This window comes from Thalia democratica, chromosome 6 (assembly GCF_965202585.1).
Source record: "Thalia democratica chromosome 6, ktThaDemo2.hap1.1, whole genome shotgun sequence".
In the NCBI taxonomy this organism is placed as follows: Eukaryota; Metazoa; Chordata; class Thaliacea; order Salpida; family Salpidae; genus Thalia; species Thalia democratica.
In genome coordinates, this window is record NC_139170.1 from 14787357 (window position 1) to 14809854 (window position 22498).

General features: G+C 34.8%; 12 protein-coding genes and 2 pseudogenes across 12 annotated transcripts; 2 read left to right on the plus strand and 12 right to left on the minus strand.

The window, feature by feature from the left end:
* Positions 1–1971: 1971 nt before the first annotated feature.
* LOC145838485 (histone H2B type 1-K-like) lies at positions 1972–2331 on the minus strand. The gene has a single exon (XM_082946089.1). The coding sequence runs from the start codon at positions 2329–2331 to the stop codon at positions 1972–1974; it is 360 nt and encodes a 119-aa protein (XP_082802215.1).
* A 159-nt stretch (positions 2332–2490) lies between these two features.
* On the minus strand, positions 2491–2871 carry LOC145838797 (histone H2A). The gene has a single exon (XM_082946421.1). The coding sequence runs from the start codon at positions 2869–2871 to the stop codon at positions 2491–2493; it is 381 nt and encodes a 126-aa protein (XP_082802547.1).
* Positions 2872–3065: 194 nt separating this feature from the next.
* Positions 3066–3377, minus strand: LOC145838799 (histone H4-like). Its single transcript, XM_082946422.1, has one exon. The coding sequence runs from the start codon at positions 3375–3377 to the stop codon at positions 3066–3068; it is 312 nt and encodes a 103-aa protein (XP_082802548.1).
* A 189-nt stretch (positions 3378–3566) lies between these two features.
* On the minus strand, positions 3567–3977 carry LOC145839576 (histone H3). The gene has a single exon (XM_082947189.1). It carries the CDS (start codon positions 3975–3977, stop codon positions 3567–3569), a length of 411 nt encoding a protein of 136 aa, XP_082803315.1.
* Positions 3978–6438: 2461 nt separating this feature from the next.
* LOC145839617 (5S ribosomal RNA) lies at positions 6439–6561 on the plus strand (annotated as a pseudogene).
* A 3600-nt stretch (positions 6562–10161) lies between these two features.
* LOC145838484 (histone H2B type 1-K-like) lies at positions 10162–10521 on the minus strand. The gene has a single exon (XM_082946087.1). The coding sequence runs from the start codon at positions 10519–10521 to the stop codon at positions 10162–10164; it is 360 nt and encodes a 119-aa protein (XP_082802213.1).
* A 159-nt stretch (positions 10522–10680) lies between these two features.
* On the minus strand, positions 10681–11061 carry LOC145838800 (histone H2A). The gene has a single exon (XM_082946423.1). The coding sequence runs from the start codon at positions 11059–11061 to the stop codon at positions 10681–10683; it is 381 nt and encodes a 126-aa protein (XP_082802549.1).
* Positions 11062–11255: 194 nt separating this feature from the next.
* Positions 11256–11567, minus strand: LOC145838801 (histone H4-like). The gene has a single exon (XM_082946424.1). The coding sequence runs from the start codon at positions 11565–11567 to the stop codon at positions 11256–11258; it is 312 nt and encodes a 103-aa protein (XP_082802550.1).
* A 189-nt stretch (positions 11568–11756) lies between these two features.
* On the minus strand, positions 11757–12167 carry LOC145839573 (histone H3). Its single transcript, XM_082947185.1, has one exon. The coding sequence runs from the start codon at positions 12165–12167 to the stop codon at positions 11757–11759; it is 411 nt and encodes a 136-aa protein (XP_082803311.1).
* Positions 12168–14627: 2460 nt separating this feature from the next.
* On the plus strand, positions 14628–14750 carry LOC145839618 (5S ribosomal RNA; annotated as a pseudogene).
* A 3597-nt stretch (positions 14751–18347) lies between these two features.
* On the minus strand, positions 18348–18707 carry LOC145838483 (histone H2B type 1-K-like). The gene has a single exon (XM_082946086.1). The coding sequence runs from the start codon at positions 18705–18707 to the stop codon at positions 18348–18350; it is 360 nt and encodes a 119-aa protein (XP_082802212.1).
* A 159-nt stretch (positions 18708–18866) lies between these two features.
* Positions 18867–19247, minus strand: LOC145838802 (histone H2A). Its single transcript, XM_082946426.1, has one exon. The coding sequence runs from the start codon at positions 19245–19247 to the stop codon at positions 18867–18869; it is 381 nt and encodes a 126-aa protein (XP_082802552.1).
* Positions 19248–19441: 194 nt separating this feature from the next.
* Positions 19442–19753, minus strand: LOC145838803 (histone H4-like). Its single transcript, XM_082946427.1, has one exon. It carries the CDS (start codon positions 19751–19753, stop codon positions 19442–19444), a length of 312 nt encoding a protein of 103 aa, XP_082802553.1.
* A 189-nt stretch (positions 19754–19942) lies between these two features.
* On the minus strand, positions 19943–20353 carry LOC145839572 (histone H3). Its single transcript, XM_082947184.1, has one exon. It carries the CDS (start codon positions 20351–20353, stop codon positions 19943–19945), a length of 411 nt encoding a protein of 136 aa, XP_082803310.1.
* Positions 20354–22498: the final 2145 nt, after the last annotated feature.

The window sequence follows — 22498 nt, forward strand, 5'->3', positions numbered from 1 at the left end:
TTTGTTTTATTATAATTTAATGTATTATTTTCATTTAAAATCTAATACTTTTTACAGTGACGTAGAACAGTATTTTTTAAATAAACTAAATACTTTTTCAATTTTACAAAAAGAAGTATACAAAATAAGCATAACGGGAATAAGTTTTGTTTAAAGAAAGAAGTTTACAAGAAAATCTTATGGACACAAAAATCAAGTTAGTTGAAGCTTTCTGCGAAACGTATATTTATTTGTAATGTAACAGACTTAAGCAATGGTTTTTAAATACAACTAGCTCCCTCCTCAAAAGTAGTTTAAAATGTCATGTAAGAGAACAAAAACAATTGTAAATACAAGTATGTGACAAAAAGTTAAAACACAAAAGTATAAGTTAGAAGTAAACTGTTTTATACAAACATTCTAACTCACCTTTTACCAGCACAAAAAACATTAAGTTTGGTTCGTTTTTGTCGTCTAGTTAGAGCTTGTTTAATGCTGCTTAGTGGACATTGATATCTGGTTGAATCAGTTGGTGGTCCTTATCACTTTAGACTTATAACAGAAATGACTATAGACTGTAAAAGTCGTTTTAAGTCATCAAGTTGTCTCACATATAGTTGTAACAAGTAATACAAATGAGTGGTGACAAGCTGTTACTTCTTTTCCTTTCAGCTTAAAAATTGAGTTCTTTCATGTATTCGACTAATTAAGCAATCAAAAACAAACTAAATAGATGTCAGCTTTGTAAAATAAAAGTTTTAATGATAAGCTTTCATCAACTATTTCAGCTATTTTTGTTTTGGTAAATCGCGTACTTGTTTATAGTGTTGTTTTTCTTTGAACAATCGATGTTGTTTACATTTATGTATTTTAATGTATGATTTTTAAATTACTATGCATGTTTTTAATTTTAGTTGTAATTAAACTATATTTTTTGTGAAACAAATATTGTTTGTTGTTAACAATTGAAAACATACTTTGTTGATAAACCAAAGTAAGTTTTATTCTTATTACTATTTAAGTGTACTATTTTCATTGAAAAATATAAATAGTTTTTAAAGTGACGTAGCGTAACTTTTTTTAATAAGTTAAAAAACAAATAATTATTGAATGTTTAAGAAAAGTGCACAAAGTAAGAACGAATAAGATAGAGTTCTTAGAAAAAAAAAGATATCAAGAAGAAAAAGACATCCAAGTTAGTTAATTATGTTAAGCATTCAATTACAGTAGTTGTTACATCAAGTTGTCTAACACCTAGTCTAAACAAGTAACTTTACCATGAAAATAATAAAACAAGCATTTTTTAACCGTGTTTAAGCTAATGAGTTGGTTTGTATCATAGGGTGATGTTTTGGCTTGAAATGATATCTTAAATAAGCTAAATAGATGTCAGCCTTGTAGGTGGGAATACTTAAATGTGTTTGAAATTCACATTTGTTATCTTTTGTTCTGAACTTTTATTTCTATTTATATACTTATAACTTTTTAAAACATTTTACATGGTTTTAACTGCATTTAAGTTGATAAAAAGAAGACGTTTAAAAGTTAAACCTTTGTTGTGTTGCTGATAATCAACAACAACAACTTAAAAATGTAACAAAAACTAAGGTTTTTTTTGGTATAAGTTAAGTATACGTTACTGTATTATTTTTTTTAAACACTTATTTACTGAATGTTTTAACAGAAATTCAACAAATGAACAAGAAGTTGTATAGAAAAAAAAAAGTTCACGGACAACGTATTGAAGTTAGTTAAATCCTTTTTTACATATACTACTGTTTTTTCAAATTAGACTTGAGCAATGGTAACCATAAGATTAAAACTTGAAAGTACGACAAATTTTAAATCAAACAACTAAAGTGTTTGATCTTTTAATTCTTATAACAACCAGTTTGTTTGTACAATTATCAATTTGTGGCTTGTACTTTAAGTAGATATCAATAGCCGGTTTTGTTCAAATGGTGGTCCTAAAAAGGACCGGTTGTTGAGCATTTATTTTGAGCTGGTGTACTTGGTAACAGCTTTAGTTCCCTCTGAAACTGCGTGCTTTGACAACTCGCCGGGGAGCAAGAGCCTGACAGCAGTTTGAATTTCGCGGCTGCTCACAGTTGACCTCTTGTTGTAATGAGCCAAACGTGAAGCCTCTGCTGCAATGCGCTCGAAGATGTCGTTGACAAATGAGTTCATGATTCCCATCGCCTTGCTGGAAATTCCGGTGTCGGGGTGCACTTGCTTCAAAACTTTGTACACGTAGATGCCAAAGCTTTCTTTGTGCCTCCTCCTTCGCTTCTTCTTGCCGTCGACCGGGGTGGTCTTGGCTACTGACTTCTTCGCGCCTTTGGTTGCGGTCATGATGATGTGTGAACTTCAGTCTCGGCGCCAGCTTATATACTGAAAGTTTATGCAAATTAGCATTTCCGTACGCGAACGACAGCCTCTCTCATTTTATGATTCTCTCGTTTGTCGTAAATATTTTTAGGTGGTCCTGAAAAGGACCTGGTTTGTTTTAACTTAGGCTGATTTTTTTGAAGCGGTCTTCTTGGGCAATAATACTGCCTGGATGTTTGGAAGAACACCTCCTTGAGCAATAGTGACGCCGCCGAGAAGTTTGTTCAACTCTTCGTCGTTGCGGATAGCTAGTTGCAAATGGCGGGGAATGATCCTACTTTTCTTGTTGTCACGAGCAGCGTTACCGGCAAGCTCGAGCACTTCTGCGCTCAAATACTCGAGAACGGCAGCCAGATAAACTGGAGCACCAGCTCCGACTCTTTGGCTGTAGTTGCCAGTGCGCAACAGGCGGTGCACGCGACCGACTGGAAACTGCAGTCCTGCACGAGAAGACCTGCTCTTCGGCTTAGATTTGAGTTTTGATCCTTTACCACGTCCCGACATCTTGTTGTTCGAATGATTGTGCCAAGATGCTCGCACAGCTCTGTATAAAACTCAAACCTAACCGCGTCGAACGAACAACTAATTTGCATATGTCGTAGCTGCTCTTTAATCTTGTCAAAATGTTTGTTCAGCAGTGTTGAAGAAATTTGATTTTGAAATGGGTGGTCCTAAAAAGGACCGAGTTTGCTAAATGTTTAGCCACCGAAGCCGTACAAGGTTCTTCCTTGACGCTTGAGTGCGTATACGACGTCAAGTGCTGTGACGGTCTTGCGCTTGGCGTGCTCTGTGTATGTTACTGCATCGCGAATAACATTTTCCAAGAAAACTTTCATGACGCCTCTCGTTTCTTCATAAATCAGTCCCGAGATTCGCTTCACTCCGCCTCGGCGAGCCAAACGGCGGATTGCAGGCTTAGTGATGCCTTGGATGTTGTCGCGAAGTACTTTGCGATGGCGCTTAGCACCTCCTTTTCCCAAGCCTTTACCTCCTTTGCCGCGTCCAGACATGTTGAATATAGTGTTTTCGTCAGTCCGTCGAGTTTATTTATAAGCTGTTACGGACGCGTACGGTTACTACTAAACTAATTTGCATACTCAGAAAAGTCTCTAACTTACATTCTTTCGTTTGGTTTATTTTTTCTCACTATCAAACAAAGTTTAAAAGTGGCCCTGAAAAGGACCGGTTTTAGCTAATGCTTAAGCTCTTTCGCCACGCATTCTCCTGGCGAGCTGGATGTCTTTGGGCATGATTGTCACACGCTTGGCGTGGATCGCGCAAAGGTTAGTGTCTTCGAACAAACCAACGAGGTAGGCCTCGCTCGCTTCCTGCAAAGCCATTACGGCACTGCTTTGGAACCTCAAGTCAGTTTTGAAGTCTTGAGCTATTTCACGTACAAGACGCTGGAAAGGCAACTTGCGCAAAAGAAGCTCAGTTGACTTCTGGTAGCGTCTGATTTCTCTCAGAGCAACTGTGCCGGGCCTGTAGCGATGAGGCTTCTTCACACCTCCGGTAGCGGGTGCGCTCTTGCGAGCGGCCTTAGTGGCGAGCTGTTTCCTTGGAGCCTTGCCTCCGGTTGACTTGCGAGCGGTTTGCTTGGTACGAGCCATTTTGATAATGTAGCTATACGCTGGAAGACTGTATATATACTGTTTACGGAGACACGGACGCAAGCGATTCCGCTGTATCTCATTGACTAATTTGCATACTTTTAATTTACTGTTGTTATTAGCATTTCATGTTTTGTTAATATTTTGATTGAGTGGTCCTGAAAAGGACCTTGGGTAAAAGAACAACTTATTTTTTACAGCTCTTCTTGGTACTTGCCTTCTTAGATGCTTTTTTGGCTACCGGCTTCTTCTTGGTTACTTTCTTCTTCTTGCTTGCAGCTTTTTTAGATGCTGCTTTCTTAGGAGCACACTTTTTAGCAGGTCGCTTTTTGGCTGCTGGTTTTTTCGCTGCCTTCTTGGGAGCACACTTCTTTACTCGTTTCTTTGCTGCGGCCTTCTTTACTGCTGGCTTTTTAGCTACTTTTTTTGTCCTCTTCTTGGGACCAGCAGCTGGCATTGGAGCAAGCTTGAACGAGCCGGAAGCGCCTTTTCCAGTAGTCTGGAGAAAAGAACCTTTGGTCACGCCGCTGGTAAGTGCTCTCTTCAAGTGAGAATTAGAAGCTGAGAGGTCAAGCTTGTAGGTGTCCGCGATATATTTTTGTATCTTCTGGCGGGATGTACCTTTTCGTTCCTTCATTGCTCCCAGGGCAGAGCTAATCATCTCCCTGTAAGTCGGGTGTTCTGCCTTCTTGGCGCTTGGTCTCTTGGAAGACCTGGCCTTGGCTGCGGCCGCCGCCGCTGCTACTGCTGGTGCTGCTACTGCTGTGGTAGACATTTTGTATGTATTTTAAAGCAACCGAAACAATACTTTTAGTAGTTACTGACTGTGACGAATTGACTGTTGAGCAGTTTTACTTTGTGAAGTACCTTTTACTGATTAATACGAGCATTATCATGTGAGTTTAAAGCGCATATGCTCATAAAAGCATAGTTATTTTTTTACGAACGTCAAAAACATTCCAGTGACAAAGAAACCAGACTTAGCCTGGTCGGAAACAGAGTTTTTTTTAAAGCTTAGCTTTAAAGGTCCAGAAAAACAGTCTAAAAGTTACAGCACACCTCTGCATTTAATAATATAAACCTCAAATGAAACAAAATACATTACTACACATCCGGTTTAGTTTTCTTCAGCTGCAAACTTAAAACTGTAAGATTTTAGACAAGCACAAGTATTTTTTCCACTTCAAGCTTAAGTTAAGTTTTATTATTTTAATTTCATTCGGTTTTGTCAATTGTAAAACCCATTAAGTATGTTTAACTTGATTACAACTTTAACTGTGCTGGTTAGTAAAAAGTAATTCATAAACAAACACAAGTATTTAATTTATGATACTTTACAAGTTATCATTACTTTAAGTATACTTATATTCAAAATGGCAGTACTAAACCACATAAAAAAACTTAAGTTCATAAGTTTTGAATTTGTTCTTCCACATACTAGTAACTTCAAAAATGTTCTGAACAGTAGCCATACAAAACTTGTTAAAAAGCTAGAAACTAATGTTTAACTTGTTATATAAAACAGTCCCAACTAGTTACTAGTATTTCACAGTTAGAAAAATTTGAAACAACTTTTTAAAACTATTACACAGTTGTTTTGATTTTTTAACAACGTTTTATTTGTTATACTCGAAGCTGAACTAAGAACTTTTTCTTTGTAGATTTCATGAAAAGAAAGCGAACAAATGGATTTGATCGTAACTTTCCAAAACAAGACGAAATAACTTGCACTTAAATGAATATCAGTACTGTTCACTTATGTTCAAAGAAAAGGACCGAAATTTCAATATGAAGTTTAAAAGAGTTGCTTATTTTGAGACGAAGAACTTTACTTAAAAAAAGAGGTTAGGCTAATTTTAAAAGTAACAAAAGTACAGTTCAAAAATGACTGCATAATGATAGAAGTGTTTATGTTTACTAAGTGAAGATTTGTTTAAATAAACTTTAATTGATTTACTGCTTAAAGTAGTTTCTAAGTGTAATAAAAACTAGATTCATTACAATGTTCTGCACAATTTAGACAGTTGACTAAATGTTTTGCTGTGGTATATTTTAAAAAAGGTTGTTAAATCAACTCTAACTTGATATAAATGTAATTTCAAAATGTATTCTTTATTCTCAGGTGTTTTGAGCACTTCTGTTGTAACAACAGCATTTAAATTTCTAACATGTTAACAATTAGCTAATGTGTTTGTTTGATTTTTGTGTCTTTTCCTTTTAAAACAGGGTATTTACTTATTTGAAAACTGTACGTTGCTTTTGCACTCGTACTATCATAGCTGAACAGTTTTACGAAGCTTACTTTGAAGCAAATAAAAAAAAAATAAGTAAAGGCAAGAAAAACTTAAATTATTTGTTAGTTAGAACAAAGTTAGCTCTAAACATAAGAAACACTTAAGCAAATAAGCTACAAGTTTCAGACAGTTCATTGGTTTATAACAACTTTTTATCGTTTTCGAACGCCTACGACCATACCACACTGAACACACCCCATCTCGTCCGATCTGGGAAGTTAAAAAAGTGTCGGGCTTAAAGGTTAGTACTTAGATGGGTGACCGCTTGGGAATACCGCGTGCCGTAGGCTTTTATTTTCAAGCACTTATTTGTTGGATTTATTCTTCATACTTATTATGAAAGTTTCTAGTTTATCTTAAACATTTTTCAATAATAAATGACACACTAACTAGACTGTCATTTAGTTGTAGACTTATTTTGTCTGTTGCTTTCATTTTGCTATTTATATAAAAGCCATAACTTTATTTCTTAAAAGCGTTTCGTTCTGCTCTAGACTTTTAACAAATATAACTTGAAATAAACAGTTGCAGTAGTTTTTAGTTATCAAGTTGTCTCATACACAGTCTTCAATAAAGTTACAAAGCTGTTTACTTCTTTTCCTTTGCATAATGTTTCAGCTATTGGTTTTTTTACGCGTTGATGTTTTATGTTAAAAATCCATAAGCAACTAAGTTTAATAAAACAAGTCTAAGATTTGTAAAAAAAAAATTCAACTTTGCTATTCATGACAGTTGTACTGAAATTGAATGCTTTTTGGTAGTTTTTTTTCTTTAGAACAATCACTGTTGTTTACATTTATTTATTTTTGAAAATACATTTTGATAAGCATGATCAGTATAATTTTCATGAATAAACCTCTACTGTTCAAGTATTTTTTAAAATAATACGAAATTTATTAAAACTAACTGTTTTATTTTCATTCCATAATGAAATTACTTTTTATAGTGACGTAGAACAAGTTTTAAAAATAAAGTTTAGTATTTATTAAATTAAAAAAAAAGTCTACGAAGTAAGCATAATTGAGAATTTTTTTTTTGTCTAAATAAAGAAGTTAACAAGAAAAAGCCTTTGGACAACACGTTTAAGTTAGTTGAAGCTTTTTATGAAACATCAAATTACAACTAGTTAACAAAACTTATTCCACGATTTAGGCAATACTTTCAAAACATAACTAGCTCTCTTATTAAAAGTTGCTTAGAATGTCCAGTAAAAGTACAAAGGCAATAGTAAGTATGCATATCTAGGTGACAAAAGAAAAGACAGAAAAAATATTATTTAGAAGTAAAATGTGTCATTCAACTAGCTCTAACTCTTACTTTTGATCTTTTACCACCACAAAGTTGGTTGAGTTGCACATTTTTGTTGTTTAGTTAAAGCTTGTTTAACACTGCTTAGTAGACTTTAAAGCTGGTTAAATAAGCTGGTTGTCCTGATTACATTAGATTAACTTGATAAAGCTATAAGCAATGCTAGATCAACTAAAAGATGTAAGCTTTTTAAAGTTATAGATTCGAAATGTTCTTTTTCGTTCATGTTGTGATGCATATATGTTGTTTTTTGTTTATGTATTTATGAGTTGTAATGCATGTTTTAAATGTGTTTTAGTTAAAGTTATTTTCTGAAACGATACAACATAAATTAGACCCAAAGCTAAACTAATTTTCAACTTGATAAATCTGTGAACAATTTGAGTTCAATAAAAAGCTTTGTAAAAAGAATTCGGTTGTAATACATGATGGTTGTTGTACTGAAATTGCAGTTTTGTTGATTTTTTTATTTTGGTTTGAACAGCTTCTGTTGTTAATTGTATTTTAAACTGTTTTACTTAGTTTGAGTTGCATTGTAATAAAAAGAAATAATAAATTTTAGAAACTACTGGTTTATTAGATTGTAATTGTTAATATCCAAAGTTAAGTTTGTTTTATTATAATTTAATGTATTATTTTCATTTAAAATCTAATACTTTTTACAGTGACGTAGAACAGTATTTTTTAAATAAACTAAATACTTTTTCAATTTTACAAAAAGAAGTATACAAAATAAGCATAACGGGAATAAGTTTTGTTTAAAGAAAGAAGTTTACAAGAAAATCTTATGGACACAAAAATCAAGTTAGTTGAAGCTTTCTGCGAAACGTATATTTATTTGTAATGTAAAAGACTTAAGCAATGGTTTTTAAATACAACTAGCTCCCTCCTCAAAAGTAGTTTAAAATGTCATGTAAGAGAACAAAAACAATTGTAAATACAAGTATGTGACAAAAAGTTAAAACACAAAAGTATAAGTTAGAAGTAAACTGTTTTATACAAACATTCTAACTCACCTTTTACCAGCACAAAAAACATTAAGTTTGGTTCGTTTTTGTCGTCTAGTTAGAGCTTGTTTAATGCTGCTTAGTGGACATTGATATCTGGTTGAATCAGTTGGTGGTCCTTATCACTTTAGACTTATAACAGAAATGACTATAGACTGTAAAAGTCGTTTTAAGTCATCAAGTTGTCTCACATATAGTTGTAACAAGTAATACAAATGAGTGGTGACAAGCTGTTACTTCTTTTCCTTTCAGCTTAAAAATTGAGTTCTTTCATGTATTCGACTAATTAAGCAATCAAAAACAAACTAAATAGATGTCAGCTTTGTAAAATAAAAGTTTTAATGATAAGCTTTCATCAACTATTTCAGCTATTTTTGTTTTGGTAAATCGCGTACTTGTTTATAGTGTTGTTTTTCTTTGAACAATCGATGTTGTTTACATTTATGTATTTTAATGTATGATTTTTAAATTACTATGCATGTTTTTAATCGTGTTAGTTGTAATTAAACTATATTTTTTGTGAAACAAATATTGTTTGTTGTTAACAATTGAAAACATACTTTGTTGATAAACCAAAGTAAGTTTTATTCTTATTACTATTTAAGTGTACTATTTTCATTGAAAAATATAAATAGTTTTTAAAGTGACGTAGCGTAACTTTTTTTAATAAGTTAAAAAACAAATAATTATTGAATGTTTAAGAAAAGTGCACAAAGTAAGAACGAATAAGATAGAGTTCTTAGAAAAAAAAAGATATCAAGAAGAAAAAGACATCCAAGTTAGTTAATTATGTTAAGCATTCAATTACAGTAGTTGTTACATCAAGTTGTCTAACACCTAGTCTAAACAAGTAACTTTACCATGAAAATAATAAAACAAGCATTTTTTAACCGTGTTTAAGCTAATGAGTTGGTTTGTATCATAGGGTGATGTTTTGGCTTGAAATGATATCTTAAATAAGCTAAATAGATGTCAGCCTTGTAGGTGGGAATACTTAAATGTGTTTGAAATTCACATTTGTTATCTTTTGTTCTGAACTTTTATTTCTATTTATATACTTATAACTTTTTAAAACATTTTACATGGTTTTAACTGCATTTAAGTTGATAAAAAGAAGACGTTTAAAAGTTAAACCTTTGTTGTGTTGCTGATAATCAACAACAACAACTTAAAAATGTAACAAAAACTAAGGTTTTTTTTGGTATAAGTTAAGTATACGTTACTGTATTATTTTTTTTAAACACTTATTTACTGAATGTTTTAACAGAAATTCAACAAATGAACAAGAAGTTGTATAGAAAAAAAAAAGTTCACGGACAACGTATTGAAGTTAGTTAAATCCTTTTTTACATATACTACTGTTTTTTCAAATTAGACTTGAGCAATGGTAACCATAAGATTAAAACTTGAAAGTACGACAAATTTTAAATCAAACAACTAAAGTGTTTGATCTTTTAATTCTTATAACAACCAGTTTGTTTGTACAATTATCAATTTGTGGCTTGTACTTTAAGTAGATATCAATAGCCGGTTTTGTTCAAATGGTGGTCCTAAAAAGGACCGGTTGTTGAGCATTTATTTTGAGCTGGTGTACTTGGTAACAGCTTTAGTTCCCTCTGAAACTGCGTGCTTTGACAACTCGCCGGGGAGCAAGAGCCTGACAGCAGTTTGAATTTCGCGGCTGCTCACAGTTGACCTCTTGTTGTAATGAGCCAAACGTGAAGCCTCTGCTGCAATGCGCTCGAAGATGTCGTTGACAAATGAGTTCATGATTCCCATCGCCTTGCTGGAAATTCCGGTGTCGGGGTGCACTTGCTTCAAAACTTTGTACACGTAGATGCCAAAGCTTTCTTTGTGCCTCCTCCTTCGCTTCTTCTTGCCGTCGACCGGGGTGGTCTTGGCTACTGACTTCTTCGCGCCTTTGGTTGCGGTCATGATGATGTGTGAACTTCAGTCTCGGCGCCAGCTTATATACTGAAAGTTTATGCAAATTAGCATTTCCGTACGCGAACGACAGCCTCTCTCATTTTATGATTCTCTCGTTTGTCGTAAATATTTTTAGGTGGTCCTGAAAAGGACCTGGTTTGTTTTAACTTAGGCTGATTTTTTTGAAGCGGTCTTCTTGGGCAATAATACTGCCTGGATGTTTGGAAGAACACCTCCTTGAGCAATAGTGACGCCGCCGAGAAGTTTGTTCAACTCTTCGTCGTTGCGGATAGCTAGTTGCAAATGGCGGGGAATGATCCTGCTTTTCTTGTTGTCACGAGCAGCGTTACCGGCAAGCTCGAGCACTTCTGCGCTCAAATACTCGAGAACGGCAGCCAGATAAACTGGAGCACCAGCTCCGACTCTTTGGCTGTAGTTGCCAGTGCGCAACAGGCGGTGCACGCGACCGACTGGAAACTGCAGTCCTGCACGAGAAGACCTGCTCTTCGGCTTAGATTTGAGTTTTGATCCTTTACCACGTCCCGACATCTTGTTGTTCGAATGATTGTGCCAAGATGCTCGCACAGCTCTGTATAAAACTCAAACCTAACCGCGTCGAACGAACAACTAATTTGCATATGTCGTAGCTGCTCTTTAATCTTGTCAAAATGTTTGTTCAGCAGTGTTGAAGAAATTTGATTTTGAAATGGGTGGTCCTAAAAAGGACCGAGTTTGCTAAATGTTTAGCCACCGAAGCCGTACAAGGTTCTTCCTTGACGCTTGAGTGCGTATACGACGTCAAGTGCTGTGACGGTCTTGCGCTTGGCGTGCTCTGTGTATGTTACTGCATCGCGAATAACATTTTCCAAGAAAACTTTCATGACGCCTCTCGTTTCTTCATAAATCAGTCCCGAGATTCGCTTCACTCCGCCTCGGCGAGCCAAACGGCGGATTGCAGGCTTAGTGATGCCTTGGATGTTGTCGCGAAGTACTTTGCGATGGCGCTTAGCACCTCCTTTTCCCAAGCCTTTACCTCCTTTGCCGCGTCCAGACATGTTGAATATAGTGTTTTCGTCAGTCCGTCGAGTTTATTTATAAGCTGTTACGGACGCGTACGGTTACTACTAAACTAATTTGCATACTCAGAAAAGTCTCTAACTTACATTCTTTCGTTTGGTTTATTTTTTCTCACTATCAAACAAAGTTTAAAAGTGGCCCTGAAAAGGACCGGTTTTAGCTAATGCTTAAGCTCTTTCGCCACGCATTCTCCTGGCGAGCTGGATGTCTTTGGGCATGATTGTCACACGCTTGGCGTGGATCGCGCAAAGGTTAGTGTCTTCGAACAAACCAACGAGGTAGGCCTCGCTCGCTTCCTGCAAAGCCATTACGGCACTGCTTTGGAACCTCAAGTCAGTTTTGAAGTCTTGAGCTATTTCACGTACAAGACGCTGGAAAGGCAACTTGCGCAAAAGAAGCTCAGTTGACTTCTGGTAGCGTCTGATTTCTCTCAGAGCAACTGTGCCGGGCCTGTAGCGATGAGGCTTCTTCACACCTCCGGTAGCGGGTGCGCTCTTGCGAGCGGCCTTAGTGGCGAGCTGTTTCCTTGGAGCCTTGCCTCCGGTTGACTTGCGAGCGGTTTGCTTGGTACGAGCCATTTTGATAATGTAGCTATACGCTGGAAGACTGTATATATACTGTTTACGGAGACACGGACGCAAGCGATTCCGCTGTATCTCATTGACTAATTTGCATACTTTTAATTTACTGTTGTTATTAGCATTTCATGTTTTGTTAATATTTTGATTGAGTGGTCCTGAAAAGGACCTTGGGTAAAAGAACAACTTATTTTTTACAGCTCTTCTTGGTACTTGCCTTCTTAGATGCTTTTTTGGCTACCGGCTTCTTCTTGGTTACTTTCTTCTTCTTGCTTGCAGCTTTTTTAGATGCTGCTTTCTTAGGAGCACACTTTTTAGCAGGTCGCTTTTTGGCTGCTGGTTTTTTCGCTGCCTTCTTGGGAGCACACTTCTTTACTCGTTTCTTTGCTGCGGCCTTCTTTACTGCTGGCTTTTTAGCTACTTTTTTTGTCCTCTTCTTGGGACCAGCAGCTGGCATTGGAGCAAGCTTGAACGAGCCGGAAGCGCCTTTTCCAGTAGTCTGGAGAAAAGAACCTTTGGTCACGCCGCTGGTAAGTGCTCTCTTCAAGTGAGAATTAGAAGCTGAGAGGTCAAGCTTGTAGGTGTCCGCGATATATTTTTGTATCTTCTGGCGGGATGTACCTTTTCGTTCCTTCATTGCTCCCAGGGCAGAGCTAATCATCTCCCTGTAAGTCGGGTGTTCTGCCTTCTTGGCGCTTGGTCTCTTGGAAGACCTGGCCTTGGCTGCGGCCGCCGCCGCTGCTACTGCTGGTGCTGCTACTGCTGTGGTAGACATTTTGTATGTATTTTAAAGCAACCGAAACAATACTTTTAGTAGTTACTGACTGTGACGAATTGACTGTTGAGCAGTTTTACTTTGTGAAGTACCTTTTACTGATTAATACGAGCATTATCATGTGAGTTTAAAGCGCATATGCTCATAAAAGCATAGTTATTTTTTTACGAACGTCAAAAACATTCCAGTGACAAAGAAACCAGACTTAGCCTGGTCGGAAACAGAGTTTTTTTTAAAGCTTAGCTTTAAAGGTCCAGAAAAACAGTCTAAAAGTTACAGCACACCTCTGCATTTAATAATATAAACCTCAAATGAAACAAAATACATTACTACACATCCGGTTTAGTTTTCTTCAGCTGCAAACTTAAAACTGTAAGATTTTAGACAAGCACAAGTATTTTTTCCACTTCAAGCTTAAGTTAAGTTTTATTATTTTAATTTCATTCGGTTTTGTCAATTGTAAAACCCATTAAGTATGTTTAACTTGATTACAACTTTAACTGTGCTGGTTAGTAAAAAGTAATTCATAAACAAACACAAGTATTTAATTTATGATACTTTACAAGTTATCATTACTTTAAGTATACTTATATTCAAAATGGCAGTACTAAACCACATAAAAAAACTTAAGTTCATAAGTTTTGAATTTGTTCTTCCACATACTAGTAACTTCAAAAATGTTCTGAACAGTAGCCATACAAAACTTGTTAAAAAGCTAGAAACTAATGTTTAACTTGTTATATAAAACAGTCCCAACTAGTTACTAGTATTTCACAGTTAGAAAAATTTGAAACAACTTTTTAAAACTATTACACAGTTGTTTTGATTTTTTAACAACGTTTTATTTGTTATACTCGAAGCTGAACTAAGAACTTTTTCTTTGTAGATTTCATGAAAAGAAAGCGAACAAATGGATTTGATCGTAACTTTCCAAAACAAGACGAAATAACTTGCACTTAAATGAATATCAGTACTGTTCACTTATGTTCAAAGAAAAGGACCGAAATTTCAATATGAAGTTTAAAAGAGTTGCTTATTTTGAGACGAAGAACTTTACTTAAAAAAAGAGGTTAGGCTAATTTTAAAAGTAACAAAAGTACAGTTCAAAAATGACTGCATAATGATAGAAGTGTTTATGTTTACTAAGTGAAGATTTGTTTAAATAAACTTTAATTGATTTACTGCTTAAAGTAGTTTCTAAGTGTAATAAAAACTAGATTCATTACAATGTTCTGCACAATTTAGACAGTTGACTAAATGTTTTGCTGTGGTATATTTTAAAAAAGGTTGTTAAATCAACTCTAACTTGATATAAATGTAATTTCAAAATGTATTCTTTATTCTCAGGTGTTTTGAGCACTTCTGTTGTAACAACAGCATTTAAATTTCTAACATGTTAACAATTAGCTAATGTGTTTGTTTGATTTTTGTGTCTTTTCCTTTTAAAACAGGGTATTTACTTATTTGAAAACTGTACGTTGCTTTTGCACTCGTACTATCATAGCTGAACAGTTTTACGAAGCTTACTTTGAAGCAAATAAAAAAAAATAAGTAAAGGCAAGAAAAACTTAAATTATTTGTTAGTTAGAACAAAGTTAGCTCTAAACATAAGAAACACTTAAGCAAATAAGCTACAAGTTTCAGACAGTTCATTGGTTTATAACAACTTTTTATCGTTTTCGAACGCCTACGACCATACCACACTGAACACACCCCATCTCGTCCGATCTGGGAAGTTAAAAAAGTGTCGGGCTTAAAGGTTAGTACTTAGATGGGTGACCGCTTGGGAATACCGCGTGCCGTAGGCTTTTATTTTCAAGCACTTATTTGTTGGATTTATTCTTCATACTTATTATGAAAGTTTCTAGTTTATCTTAAACATTTTTTAATAATAAATGACACACTAACTAGACTGTCATTTAGTTGTAGACTTATTTTGTCTGTTGCTTTCATTTTGCTATTTATATAAAAGCCATAACTTTATTTCTTAAAAGCGTTTCGTTCTGCTCTAGACTTTTAACAAATATAACTTGAAATAAACAGTTGCAGTAGTTTTTAGTTATCAAGTTGTCTCATACACAGTCTTCAATAAAGTTACAAAGCTGTTTACTTCTTTTCCTTTGCATAATGTTTCAGCTATTGGTTTTTTTACGCGTTGATGTTTTATGTTAAAAATCCATAAGCAACTAAGTTTAATAAAACAAGTCTAAGATTTGTAAAAAAAAAATTCAACTTTGCTATTCATGACAGTTGTACTGAAATTGAATGCTTTTTGGTCGTTTTTTTTCTTTAGAACAATCACTGTTGTTTACATTTATTTATTTTTGAAAATACATTTTGATAAGCATGATCAGTATAATTTTCATGAATAAACCTCTACTGTTCAAGTATTTTTTAAAATAATACGAAATTTATTAAAACTAACTGTTTTATTTTCATTCCATAATGAAATTACTTTTTATAGTGACGTAGAACAAGTTTTAAAAATAAAGTTTAGTATTTATTAAATTAAAAAAAAAGTCTACGAAGTAAGCATAATTGAGAATTTTTTTTTTGTCTAAATAAAGAAGTTAACAAGAAAAAGCCTTTGGACAACACGTTTAAGTTAGTTGAAGCTTTTTATGAAACATCAAATTACAACTAGTTAACAAAACTTATTCCACGATTTAGGCAATACTTTCAAAACATAACTAGCTCTCTTATTAAAAGTTGCTTAGAATGTCCAGTAAAAGTACAAAGGCAATAGTAAGTATGCATATCTAGGTGACAAAAGAAAAGACAGAAAAAATATTATTTAGAAGTAAAATGTGTCATTCAACTAGCTCTAACTCTTACTTTTGATCTTTTACCACCACAAAGTTGGTTGAGTTGCACATTTTTGTTGTTTAGTTAAAGCTTGTTTAACACTGCTTAGTAGACTTTAAAGCTGGTTAAATAAGCTGGTTGTCCTGATTACATTAGATTAACTTGATAAAGCTATAAGCAATGCTAGATCAACTAAAAGATGTAAGCTTTTTAAAGTTATAGATTCGAAATGTTCTTTTTCGTTCATGTTGTGATGCATATATGTTGTTTTTTGTTTATGTATTTATGAGTTGTAATGCATGTTTTAAATGTGTTTTAGTTAAAGTTATTTTCTGAAACGATACAACATAAATTAGACCCAAAGCTAAACTAATTTTCAACTTGATAAATCTGTGAACAATTTGAGTTCAATAAAAAGCTTTGTAAAAAGAATTCGGTTGTAATACATGATGGTTGTTGTACTGAAATTGCAGTTTTGTTGATTTTTTTATTTTGGTTTGAACAGCTTCTGTTGTTAATTGTATTTTAAACTGTTTTACTTAGTTTGAGTTGCATTGTAATAAAAAGAAATAATAAATTTTAGAAACTACTGGTTTATTAGATTGTAATTGTTAATATCCAAAGTTAAGTTTGTTTTATTATAATTTAATGTATTATTTTCATTTAAAATCTAATACTTTTTACAGTGACGTAGAACAGTATTTTTTAAATAAACTAAATACTTTTTCAATTTTACAAAAAGAAGTATACAAAATAAGCATAACGGGAATAAGTTTTGTTTAAAGAAAGAAGTTTACAAGAAAATCTTATGGACACAAAAATCAAGTTAGTTGAAGCTTTCTGCGAAACGTATATTTATTTGTAATGTAACAGACTTAAGCAATGGTTTTTAAATACAACTAGCTCCCTCCTCAAAAGTAGTTTAAAATGTCATGTAAGAGAACAAAAACAATTGTAAATACAAGTATGTGACAAAAAGTTAAAACACAAAAGTATAAGTTAGAAGTAAACTGTTTTATACAAACATTCTAACTCACCTTTTACCAGCACAAAAAACATTAAGTTTGGTTCGTTTTTGTCGTCTAGTTAGAGCTTGTTTAATGCTGCTTAGTGGACATTGATATCTGGTTGAATCAGTTGGTGGTCCTTATCACTTTAGACTTATAACAGAAATGACTATAGACTGTAAAAGTCGTTTTAAGTCATCAAGTTGTCTCACATATAGTTGTAACAAGTAATACAAATGAGTGGTGACAAGCTGTTACTTCTTTTCCTTTCAGCTTAAAAATTGAGTTCTTTCATGTATTCGACTAATTAAGCAATCAAAAACAAACTAAATAGATGTCAGCTTTGTAAAATAAAAGTTTTAATGATAAGCTTTCATCAACTATTTCAGCTATTTTTGTTTTGGTAAATCGCGTACTTGTTTATAGTGTTGTTTTTCTTTGAACAATCGATGTTGTTTACATTTATGTATTTTAATGTATGATTTTTAAATTACTATGCATGTTTTTAATTTTAGTTGTAATTAAACTATATTTTTTGTGAAACAAATATTGTTTGTTGTTAACAATTGAAAACATACTTTGTTGATAAACCAAAGTAAGTTTTATTCTTATTACTATTTAAGTGTACTATTTTCATTGAAAAATATAAATAGTTTTTAAAGTGACGTAGCGTAACTTTTTTTAATAAGTTAAAAAACAAATAATTATTGAATGTTTAAGAAAAGTGCACAAAGTAAGAACGAATAAGATAGAGTTCTTAGAAAAAAAAAGATATCAAGAAGAAAAAGACATCCAAGTTAGTTAATTATGTTAAGCATTCAATTACAGTAGTTGTTACATCAAGTTGTCTAACACCTAGTCTAAACAAGTAACTTTACCATGAAAATAATAAAACAAGCATTTTTTAACCGTGTTTAAGCTAATGAGTTGGTTTGTATCATAGGGTGATGTTTTGGCTTGAAATGATATCTTAAATAAGCTAAATAGATGTCAGCCTTGTAGGTGGGAATACTTAAATGTGTTTGAAATTCACATTTGTTATCTTTTGTTCTGAACTTTTATTTCTATTTATATACTTATAACTTTTTAAAACATTTTACATGGTTTTAACTGCATTTAAGTTGATAAAAAGAAGACGTTTAAAAGTTAAACCTTTGTTGTGTTGCTGATAATCAACAACAACAACTTAAAAATGTAACAAAAACTAAGGTTTTTTTTGGTATAAGTTAAGTATACGTTACTGTATTATTTTTTTTAAACACTTATTTACTGAATGTTTTAACAGAAATTCAACAAATGAACAAGAAGTTGTATAGAAAAAAAAAAGTTCACGGACAACGTATTGAAGTTAGTTAAATCCTTTTTTACATATACTACTGTTTTTTCAAATTAGACTTGAGCAATGGTAACCATAAGATTAAAACTTGAAAGTACGACAAATTTTAAATCAAACAACTAAAGTGTTTGATCTTTTAATTCTTATAACAACCAGTTTGTTTGTACAATTATCAATTTGTGGCTTGTACTTTAAGTAGATATCAATAGCCGGTTTTGTTCAAATGGTGGTCCTAAAAAGGACCGGTTGTTGAGCATTTATTTTGAGCTGGTGTACTTGGTAACAGCTTTAGTTCCCTCTGAAACTGCGTGCTTTGACAACTCGCCGGGGAGCAAGAGCCTGACAGCAGTTTGAATTTCGCGGCTGCTCACAGTTGACCTCTTGTTGTAATGAGCCAAACGTGAAGCCTCTGCTGCAATGCGCTCGAAGATGTCGTTGACAAATGAGTTCATGATTCCCATCGCCTTGCTGGAAATTCCGGTGTCGGGGTGCACTTGCTTCAAAACTTTGTACACGTAGATGCCAAAGCTTTCTTTGTGCCTCCTCCTTCGCTTCTTCTTGCCGTCGACCGGGGTGGTCTTGGCTACTGACTTCTTCGCGCCTTTGGTTGCGGTCATGATGATGTGTGAACTTCAGTCTCGGCGCCAGCTTATATACTGAAAGTTTATGCAAATTAGCATTTCCGTACGCGAACGACAGCCTCTCTCATTTTATGATTCTCTCGTTTGTCGTAAATATTTTTAGGTGGTCCTGAAAAGGACCTGGTTTGTTTCAACTTAGGCTGATTTTTTTGAAGCGGTCTTCTTGGGCAATAATACTGCCTGGATGTTTGGAAGAACACCTCCTTGAGCAATAGTGACGCCGCCGAGAAGTTTGTTCAACTCTTCGTCGTTGCGGATAGCTAGTTGCAAATGGCGGGGAATGATCCTGCTTTTCTTGTTGTCACGAGCAGCGTTACCGGCAAGCTCGAGCACTTCTGCGCTCAAATACTCGAGAACGGCAGCCAGATAAACTGGAGCACCAGCTCCGACTCTTTGGCTGTAGTTGCCAGTGCGCAACAGGCGGTGCACGCGACCGACTGGAAACTGCAGTCCTGCACGAGAAGACCTGCTCTTCGGCTTAGATTTGAGTTTTGATCCTTTACCACGTCCCGACATCTTGTTGTTCGAATGATTGTGCCAAGATGCTCGCACAGCTCTGTATAAAACTCAAACCTAACCGCGTCGAACGAACAACTAATTTGCATATGTCGTAGCTGCTCTTTAATCTTGTCAAAATGTTTGTTCAGCAGTGTTGAAGAAATTTGATTTTGAAATGGGTGGTCCTAAAAAGGACCGAGTTTGCTAAATGTTTAGCCACCGAAGCCGTACAAGGTTCTTCCTTGACGCTTGAGTGCGTATACGACGTCAAGTGCTGTGACGGTCTTGCGCTTGGCGTGCTCTGTGTATGTTACTGCATCGCGAATAACATTTTCCAAGAAAACTTTCATGACGCCTCTCGTTTCTTCATAAATCAGTCCCGAGATTCGCTTCACTCCGCCTCGGCGAGCCAAACGGCGGATTGCAGGCTTAGTGATGCCTTGGATGTTGTCGCGAAGTACTTTGCGATGGCGCTTAGCACCTCCTTTTCCCAAGCCTTTACCTCCTTTGCCGCGTCCAGACATGTTGAATATAGTGTTTTCGTCAGTCCGTCGAGTTTATTTATAAGCTGTTACGGACGCGTACGGTTACTACTAAACTAATTTGCATACTCAGAAAAGTCTCTAACTTACATTCTTTCGTTTGGTTTATTTTTTCTCACTATCAAACAAAGTTTAAAAGTGGCCCTGAAAAGGACCGGTTTTAGCTAATGCTTAAGCTCTTTCGCCACGCATTCTCCTGGCGAGCTGGATGTCTTTGGGCATGATTGTCACACGCTTGGCGTGGATCGCGCAAAGGTTAGTGTCTTCGAACAAACCAACGAGGTAGGCCTCGCTCGCTTCCTGCAAAGCCATTACGGCACTGCTTTGGAACCTCAAGTCAGTTTTGAAGTCTTGAGCTATTTCACGTACAAGACGCTGGAAAGGCAACTTGCGCAAAAGAAGCTCAGTTGACTTCTGGTAGCGTCTGATTTCTCTCAGAGCAACTGTGCCGGGCCTGTAGCGATGAGGCTTCTTCACACCTCCGGTAGCGGGTGCGCTCTTGCGAGCGGCCTTAGTGGCGAGCTGTTTCCTTGGAGCCTTGCCTCCGGTTGACTTGCGAGCGGTTTGCTTGGTACGAGCCATTTTGATAATGTAGCTATACGCTGGAAGACTGTATATATACTGTTTACGGAGACACGGACGCAAGCGATTCCGCTGTATCTCATTGACTAATTTGCATACTTTTAATTTACTGTTGTTATTAGCATTTCATGTTTTGTTAATATTTTGATTGAGTGGTCCTGAAAAGGACCTTGGGTAAAAGAACAACTTATTTTTTACAGCTCTTCTTGGTACTTGCCTTCTTAGATGCTTTTTTGGCTACCGGCTTCTTCTTGGTTACTTTCTTCTTCTTGCTTGCAGCTTTTTTAGATGCTGCTTTCTTAGGAGCACACTTTTTAGCAGGTCGCTTTTTGGCTGCTGGTTTTTTCGCTGCCTTCTTGGGAGCACACTTCTTTACTCGTTTCTTTGCTGCGGCCTTCTTTACTGCTGGCTTTTTAGCTACTTTTTTTGTCCTCTTCTTGGGACCAGCAGCTGGCATTGGAGCAAGCTTGAACGAGCCGGAAGCGCCTTTTCCAGTAGTCTGGAGAAAAGAACCTTTGGTCACGCCGCTGGTAAGTGCTCTCTTCAAGTGAGAATTAGAAGCTGAGAGGTCAAGCTTGTAGGTGTCCGCGATATATTTTTGTATCTTCTGGCGGGATGTACCTTTTCGTTCCTTCATTGCTCCCAGGGCAGAGCTAATCATCTCCCTGTAAGTCGGGTGTTCTGCCTTCTTGGCGCTTGGTCTCTTGGAAGACCTGGCCTTGGCTGCGGCCGCCGCCGCTGCTACTGCTGGTGCTGCTACTGCTGTGGTAGACATTTTGTATGTATTTTAAAGCAACCGAAACAATACTTTTAGTAGTTACTGACTGTGACGAATTGACTGTTGAGCAGTTTTACTTTGTGAAGTACCTTTTACTGATTAATACGAGCATTATCATGTGAGTTTAAAGCGCATATGCTCATAAAAGCATAGTTATTTTTTTACGAACGTCAAAAACATTCCAGTGACAAAGAAACCAGACTTAGCCTGGTCGGAAACAGAGTTTTTTTTAAAGCTTAGCTTTAAAGGTCCAGAAAAACAGTCTAAAAGTTACAGCACACCTCTGCATTTAATAATATAAACCTCAAATGAAACAAAATACATTACTACACATCCGGTTTAGTTTTCTTCAGCTGCAAACTTAAAACTGTAAGATTTTAGACAAGCACAAGTATTTTTTCCACTTCAAGCTTAAGTTAAGTTTTATTATTTTAATTTCATTCGGTTTTGTCAATTGTAAAACCCATTAAGTATGTTTAACTTGATTACAACTTTAACTGTGCTGGTTAGTAAAAAGTAATTCATAAACAAACACAAGTATTTAATTTATGATACTTTACAAGTTATCATTACTTTAAGTATACTTATATTCAAAATGGCAGTACTAAACCACATAAAAAAACTTAAGTTCATAAGTTTTGAATTTGTTCTTCCACATACTAGTAACTTCAAAAATGTTCTGAACAGTAGCCATACAAAACTTGTTAAAAAGCTAGAAACTAATGTTTAACTTGTTATATAAAACAGTCCCAACTAGTTACTAGTATTTCACAGTTAGAAAAATTTGAAACAACTTTTTAAAACTATTACACAGTTGTTTTGATTTTTTAACAACGTTTTATTTGTTATACTCGAAGCTGAACTAAGAACTTTTTCTTTGTAGATTTCATGAAAAGAAAGCGAACAAATGGATTTGATCGTAACTTTCCAAAACAAGACGAAATAACTTGCACTTAAATGAATATCAGTACTGTTCACTTATGTTCAAAGAAAAGGACCGAAATTTCAATATGAAGTTTAAAAGAGTTGCTTATTTTGAGACGAAGAACTTTACTTAAAAAAAGAGGTTAGGCTAATTTTAAAAGTAACAAAAGTACAGTTCAAAAATGACTGCATAATGATAGAAGTGTTTATGTTTACTAAGTGAAGATTTGTTTAAATAAACTTTAATTGATTTACTGCTTAAAGTAGTTTCTAAGTGTAATAAAAACTAGATTCATTACAATGTTCTGCACAATTTAGACAGTTGACTAAATGTTTTGCTGTGGTATATTTTAAAAAAGGTTGTTAAATCAACTCTAACTTGATATAAATGTAATTTCAAAATGTATTCTTTATTCTCAGGTGTTTTGAGCACTTCTGTTGTA